At 44.4% G+C, this 1,980-nt stretch overlaps 1 protein-coding gene across 1 annotated transcript in view; it reads left to right on the top strand.

Annotated features, from left to right (window-relative positions):
* The window catches only part of SUSD1 (sushi domain containing 1), a 73,213-nt gene that overhangs the window by 19,803 nt on the left and 51,430 nt on the right, over positions 1 to 1,980 (top strand). The window contains exon 6 of the mRNA XM_006771231.2: positions 761 to 940. Coding sequence (XP_006771294.1) covers positions 761 to 940 — 180 coding nt within the window. The remainder of the gene's footprint in view (positions 1 to 760; positions 941 to 1,980) is intronic.

The raw sequence follows: 1,980 nt of genomic DNA, 5'->3' as shown, positions 1-1,980 counted from the left end.
GGCATGGATGGAACTGGAGAGCATTATGCTAAGTGAAATAAGCCAGTCAATGAAGGAAAAATACCACATGATCTCACTTATTCATGGATAATTGAGACCATTATAAACTGTTGAACAATAATAGATACAGAGGCAGAGCTGCCTCAAACAGATTGTCAAGCTGCAGCGGGAAGGCCGGGGAGGGTTGGGAGGCAGGAGGTAGGTGGGTAAGAGATCAACCAAAGGACTTGTATGCATGCATATAAGCATAACCAATGGACATAAGACACTGGGGGATAGGGGAGGCTAGGGGACTGTCTAGGGCAGGGGGGAAAAATGGACACATATGTAATACCCTTTGTAATACTTTAAGCAAAAAAAAAAAAGTTCAGAGATTTTATATATATATAATTAAATATTCATTTGGCAACAGGACTCCTACAATTGCATTATTGTCTACTCAGGAGCTAATGATTTGAAGGTGCATGGCAAAAGGTACCAGAAAGTATTGATATTTAAAAGAACCCTGAGATGGATTATTTCATTGACCAAGGAAGTCTTTATAATATAAATAATCTTATAATTGGGATTTTTTTAATGTATGTGAGTTTGTAAATTTCTGTACTTCTGAACAATCTTACTTTGTATACCTGCAGTTGGACCAGTGTTTTCTCTTTTCCCATGAGTGGCCTCTATCATTGCTAAATGTTTATTTCCACAATATGAATTATGGGGGTAGAGCTCGGGGTCATGACAAGTGCTGTGCTGCCTCCCCTTGCAGAGATCAGCTGCGGCCGTCCTCCGGAAGTGCAGCATGCGTCCCTGGTGGGGAATCACAGCTCCAGCCTGGGCAGTGTGGCTCACTACGCCTGTCAAGAGGGCTTTGAGAGCCGTGGGGGCAAGATCACTTCTGTGTGCACAGAGAAAGGCACCTGGAGAGAAAGTACTTTGACATGCACAGGTATAGATTTTATTCCCCGGGGCTCCTGTTTGCTAGAAGCGAATGGCCAGCGGGAGCAAGGGACCTAAAGCTGTTCGATTGCTGCCTCACTCTGTGTTCTGCGTGCGCCTGACTATGCCCTTTACCTGGGTGGGCACCTGGCTTTAAGTTTGTCAGCTAAATCCTGAAAATTTAGAGGGTGGATTGGGATAGAAAATTTTATGCTGCCATCTTTTGAAGCTCCTGTTAAATCACAATGACTCCTGTCTCCTCGGCTTGGCTGGCTGAGGAGTTTTTCTCTATGAACCATTTTCTCAGGGGGCCGTTCCTAAAAGTCCTAACTTAGCCCATGTTGACAGATTTTCAGAGAGAGGTAATGTAATGAAAAATAGGTGTTTAATGTTTATTTGTGGTAAAATAAATACAACATAAAATTTACCATCTTACCCATTTTTCAAGTTTTTTCACATTGTTGTGCAACTTATCTCCAGAAGTTTTTCATCTTCCAAAACTGAAACTCTGTGCCCATGAAACAATAACTCCCCACTGCCCCTCCCCACAGACCCTGGCACCACCATTCTACTTCCTGTTTCTATGCGTTTGACTAATTTAATTACCTCCTATAAGCAAGACCATGTAACATTTGCCCTTCTGTGACTGGCTTATTTCCCGTAGCATGATGTCCTCCAGGTTCATCCATGTTGTCAGAGTGGTGAGATTGCCTTCTTTTTTGAAAGCTGAATAATATTCCACTTGTGTATCTATTATGTTGTATTTATCCATTCATTCACTGCTGGGGTCCAGCCCCAGCGGGTCCAGGGGTCCCCAAAGGTGTGGACGGAGTCGGTGAAGAAGGAATGACACGGAGACAGTGTTCAGTTGATCAGCAGCCTTGCCAGGATCTCTAGCCACAATCTCCAGCCAAGTTCTGTGTCCATGTTCTCTTGCTAGGCTCTCCAGCCAGGTTCTCCAGGTTCTCCAGCCAGGTTCTGTAGCCATGTTCTCTCGCTAGGTTCTCCAGCCAGGCTCGGTTTAGGTTCTCCAGCCAGGTTCAGTCGCAC

This window comes from Myotis davidii, unplaced genomic scaffold, assembly GCF_000327345.1.
Source record: "Myotis davidii unplaced genomic scaffold, ASM32734v1 scaffold64, whole genome shotgun sequence".
In the NCBI taxonomy this organism is placed as follows: Eukaryota; Metazoa; Chordata; class Mammalia; order Chiroptera; family Vespertilionidae; genus Myotis; species Myotis davidii.
Note: the sequence above shows the minus strand (reverse complement) of the source record. Positions and strands in the feature narration are given on the sequence as shown.